Source organism: Pinus tabuliformis, chromosome 9 (genome assembly GCF_031772625.1).
Source record: "Pinus tabuliformis cultivar Carrire ecotype Pingquan chromosome 9, CPIR1, whole genome shotgun sequence".
Taxonomy (NCBI): Eukaryota; Viridiplantae; Streptophyta; class Pinopsida; order Pinales; family Pinaceae; genus Pinus; species Pinus tabuliformis.
This window is the reverse complement of record NC_142307.1, coordinates 906,899,803-906,904,708: the sequence shown is the minus strand read 5'-3', so window position 1 is coordinate 906,904,708 and position 4,906 is coordinate 906,899,803. Positions and strand designations below refer to the sequence as shown.

The 4,906-nt window shown below is 48.2% G+C and overlaps 1 protein-coding gene across 1 annotated transcript; it reads right to left on the bottom strand.

Annotated features, from left to right (window-relative positions):
• Window positions 1–345: 345 nt before the first annotated feature.
• LOC149151704 (uncharacterized) lies at window positions 346–4,644 on the bottom strand. Its single transcript, XM_089443240.1, has 2 exons — window positions 3,778–4,644; window positions 346–3,426 (listed from the first exon to the last, which is right to left on the bottom strand). The coding sequence occupies exons 1-2, from the start codon at window positions 4,642–4,644 to the stop codon at window positions 346–348; spliced, it is 3,948 nt and encodes a 1,315-aa protein (XP_089299366.1).
• Between the last annotated feature and the right edge of the window lie 262 nt (window positions 4,645–4,906).

Here is a 4,906-nt window from a genome sequence, read left to right as displayed (position 1 = left end):
GCCCACTCCGATGAAACGATTTCTGAGCACCCTCCTCCTGCCCGCGGGTTAACCCTTCTCGCATCCAATTGAACCAGAAATCCCTCGAATTGCCCCCCCTGCTTACGGCCACAAGTTGAATTGCAGTGGTAGGCCACAGCTTGGATTGCAGCAGGAGGCCTAACATCCACCGACTCGCAGTTTCTCTGCTCTCGCACCCGTCTAACCTTAACCTGCCAATGCACCCACATCCTTCGTTGATATTGTATGCCATTCCTTCTCTGCAGTCGAGCATTAACTGCATTCTGCGCCACCATCGAGAACCTCTGCCTTGCATTGAATACCCATCGCTTCGCTGCTGGACCATTATACCTTGACGGCGGTCGAACCAGACGCATTAAGGTAACCACGGGGCGGCACATGCTGGGCATGTGGCACGTCCCCCCTTGACAAGTCATCACCCGCATCCGGGGATTCAGCATCCCTGTGGAGTATACTTTCACAATCCTGTTTCTGTTGGTTGCTTAGGATGATGTCCAGTTTGCCTTCTAGGAAGGGCTGGTCACAGTCTACCCCAATACTTGCCAGGAGATCAGCTATCTTATTACCCTCTCTTTTGGTGTGATGGAAGGAAAGGGCATTGTGATTGCGCATTTCGTAAGCAATGTTGCTTAGCCTAGCCTCTAATCTCCAGCTGTCAGCTACCTTCCTGGCTTGAGAGCCATTCTGAATGCGAGTTGCCATGTTTATGAGGATTTGAGAGTCGCCCTCCACAATCAGCGGTTGAAGATTGAGGCGTCTTGCTACTAGGATCCCTTGCCACATCCCTTCCAACTCCGCTGAATTGTTGGTATCCCATCCTATATTGCCGAAGTAGATCTGCAGGGGGGAGCCGTTGTGATTCCTTATGATGCCCCCAAATCCTGCTGGCCCAGGGTTGCCTTTCGAGGCTCCATCGAAATTAAGTTTGTATGAGTTGATGGGTGGGGCAGTCCAGCCATTAACCTCCTTGCCTTTGCGATTCACTGTCTGATGCATGGTGGGCTCTTGTAGCAGCTGCAACTTCCAGTTGTCTAGGATGTTTTTCTCGTTGTCTGTTGTGGGGAGATCCTCTTTAGTCCATGTTCTCAGAAGCATGGTTTCTTGGAGATTGTTGTGTATGCTGTTCCAGATGTTCTCAATGGTCCTACTTTGATTTTTGAATATGCGCCTGTTCCGTTCCTTCCAGATGTTCCATAGTAGAATGCCCGGGATAATATTCCACAAGTGGTTGAGAATCTCACAATTGTAAGGTCTTTTCGGCCATTGACGGATGGTGTCTATGATACCGTCAGCTTCTCTGCATCGCCTTTGGCATCTGAATTCTACCTTTTCCCATAATTGAGTGGCGATTGAGCAAGTTTCCAGAAGATGCTGCAATGTTTCCTCGTTTTGAAAGCAGTTATGGCATATGGAAGGTCCTTGAAAATTACGTTTCCTTAGCTTGTCCCATGTGAGAATCTTCTTGTGCCCAACCAACCAGAGGAAGTGTGATATTTTGGGCCAGGCTTTGAAGCTCCATATCCTTTCCCATAGAGGATCTGGTCTGATGGGGAAGTTGCCTAACAGATTGTAGGCTTCTGAGGTGGAGTATGTGCCTTTAGGTAGGTAGCCCCATCTGAGAATGTCCTCATTGTTTTCATATCTGATTCTTCTTTTCTTTAACTCGTTTTCCAGTGCTGCTGTCTCCTGGAGGCTAGTGATATTGGTTATTCGATTGCCTGATTGCCATTTCCTAAATCTGTTCACCACTTCCTGTGCCCAAAATTGATGCACCGTGGCTTGCTGCTGCTCCTGGCTGCTTGGAATGATCCTTGCAGGGAGAACACTTGAGAGTTTGGGCATCTGGTTCCAGGCATCATTCCAAAACCTAGCACTGTGACCATTCCGTATTTCCCAAAAGCTGTGTTTCTGAACGAGCTGATGATGCTGTTTGGCTGCGTTCCATATAAGTGACCCACTGGTAGTGGGCATGAACCTTATGAGCTCTGCTTGGGGCATGTTGTTGGTGTATTTGGCGGTCCATATTCTGGCCCATAACTTGTCTGGACTAGTCACCCACTGCCACCATATTTTGGCCGTCATGATGGTGTTGCTGTGCTCAGGGTCCCGAAGACCAATTCCGCCTTTGTTTTTGGGCTTACAGACAGTGTCCCATTTAACCAGTGCCCATTTGCGATTGGTAGCAGAACTTCCCCAGAGAAAGTCGCGCTGCAGATTTCTCAATCTCTTTAAGACCCATTTAGGTGCAGCCAGGATGGAGAAAAGATAGAGAGGCATGGATTGAAGGATGGCCTTGATAAGCACAACCCGGCTAGCCAGATTTAGGGATTGATTGGTCCATAGATTGAGCTTGGACTCAAGATTCTCCAGGAGGGCACGCCATGCAGGCTGCTTTATGGCCGAGTCTGTGAGGGGAGCCCCCAGGTACGTGGAGGGGAGGGAAGCGGATTGGAAACCCAGGATACGGGAGACAGCGAGTTTAACAGACGGAGGGGTATGGAAGAAGAATATTTGAGATTTGGAGCTGTTGACATGAGTGCCTGAGGCTTTTGAGAAGTCGTTGAGCAGGGTTTTCAAACTAGAGGCTTCCTGAGCTAAAGGATAGCCATAGAGCATGGTGTCATCAACAAATTGCTGATGAGAGGAAGCCGTGGTGCTGTGAATAGAGATCCCTTTAAGCTGGTTAGAGTGGAGGGCTTGCTTGATGTGCCTGCCCAAACCTTCCGCCATAATCACAAATAGGAATGGGGATAGTGGGTCCCCTTGTCTGATTCCCCTGGAGGGTTTGAAGGGACGGGAGGGTAAGCCATTGACGAGGATGGAGAAATGGGAGGATGAAATGAGGCTCATGATCCATCTTACCCAAGAATCACAAAATCCAAAAGCCTTCAGCATATGTTGAATGTAAGACCAGCTGAGCTTGTCGAAGGCCTTGGAGAGGTCGATTTTAAGTAACATACCAGCTTGGTTGGATTGCTTGAGCGAATGTATGATTTCATGAGTGAGGATAATACCGTCCATGATCTGTCTGCCCTCAACATATCCTGACTGCTCCGGAGAGAAGAGCATAGGTAGAAGAGGTTTGAGCCTGTTTGCTATTACTTTGGATATGACTTTGTAAAGGACATTACAGAGGGCAATGGGCCTGAATTTATTAGGGGTGATGGAGTTTTCCTCTTTGGGGATGAGAGCTATAAAGGTGGAGTTAAGGGAGGGGAGCAGCCAGCGAAGGGCCCTGGATTCTTCAACTATTTGCCAAACCTCCATTTTAATCAGGTCCCAGAAAGCATGAAAAAATGTAGTTGTAAAACCATCAGGGCCAGGGGCTTTACCTTCTTTGAGCTGCGCCATTGCTTCGTCTACCTCGTGAATGAGAATTGGGCGCATGAGCAGCTCGTTGTGCTCCTATGTGACCATCCTAGGAATGTTGCTGGTAATTTTCTCAATCGCACTCTTCCAATCCACCGTCTGCTCCTGGTGTACCTACTTGAAGTGGTTGATGAGGATTTCCTCTATCTTCTCATGTTCTTCTTCTTTGGTTCCCTCTGGGCTTTGGATGAAAGGAATTTTGTTGTGCATTCTTCTTTGCACTGTAGTGTTGTGAAAGAACTTAGTGTTGCGTTCCCCTTCTTTTAGCCACCTGATTCTTGATTTTTGCCTCCAGTAAATTTCTTCCTGCTTTCTTCGTTCTTCGAGCTGATTATAGATGTGCTTCTCTTTGGTCAAGGTTGCCTCCGTGTGCCCTGTGTTGATTACTGTCTGGTGTAGATCCTTGAGCTCCTGATTAAGCTCCTGTTGTGCTTCAAAAATGTTCCCAAAGGTCTCCCGATTCCATCGTTTGAGGTGGCCTTTTAGGAATCGCAGTTTCTGTTGTAGCTGGTACATCCTTGAGCCTTCTGGTGGGACAAAGGAGGTCCATATGGTTCTGACGAAGTCCTTGAATGCTGGATGCGTTAACCAAAAACCTTCAAAGCGGAATGGTTTTTTGGTTCTGTCCCCTGGTCGCTGCCAATGCAGAGCTATCGGCCAGTGATCCGAGCCAGAGTGTGCCAGAATCTCCGCAGTGAAGTCACCACCTAGATGGACCGCATTATCCGAGATCAAAAAGTGGTCGAGTTTGGAGGCAATCTGGTGCCTGCCTCCTCTGTGATTGCTCCAAGTGAAGGTTCCATTGCAGAAGGACATGTCGATGAGAGAGGCGTTGTGGATGAAGTCCTTGAAATGTTCTGCTTCAGGTTCCAACCTGGATCTTCCTCCGGTTTTGTCCTCGATTTTGGTTATCATATTGAAATCCCCTGCAACAATCCAAAGCGGATGCTGCCTGTTAGCGTTTAGCGCTTCAATGGTGTCAAGGAGCACTTTTTTGCTGCCACCGTCCTGCGGAAAGTAGACATTGGATAAATTCCCATGAACCTTGGTGCCCAGAATGTGAAAGGCAGCTTGAATGAGGTGATGGGAGGCGTGGAAGTCAGTAAGCGATATTGCCTGAGTGTTCCAGGCGATTGCTAGCCCTCCCGAAGCCCCCGTTGCATCCACGGCTACTGAGCGGCAACCTGGCCAAGCCTTTGAAAGTATTCGACCTAGCGTGTGACTATTGCATTTTGTTTCTTGGAAGAAACACATTTGCGGTTTTTCCAACTTGATCATGTTTTTTAACATCCTAGATTTTGCGGGGCTGTTAAGCCCTCTTAGATTCCAGGAGATAAGCTTCATGGATAACTGGTTTGGGTAGGGCTAAAGTACTTCGTAAGCTTCGCATATCTCCCTGAGTCCACCAGGAGTTTGCCTACCTCCATTGTTCTCTGAAGATCTGTCTTTCTCCCTCTTTTTTTGGAGTCCTTTGGACGCAGATTGCTGTCCCAAGCGCTATCAGGTTGAATGCCTA

Excerpts from the sequence above, each read along its gene's own strand:
- LOC149151704 (XM_089443240.1), bottom strand. The coding sequence starts at position 4,644 with ATGTGTTTCTTCCAAGAAACAAAATGCAATAGTCACACGCTAGGTCGA. Across the intron at positions 3,427-3,777 it reads TCAAGGATCTACACCAGACA|GAGCACAACGAGCTGCTCAT; the intron begins GTAATCAACACA and ends ATGGTCACATAG.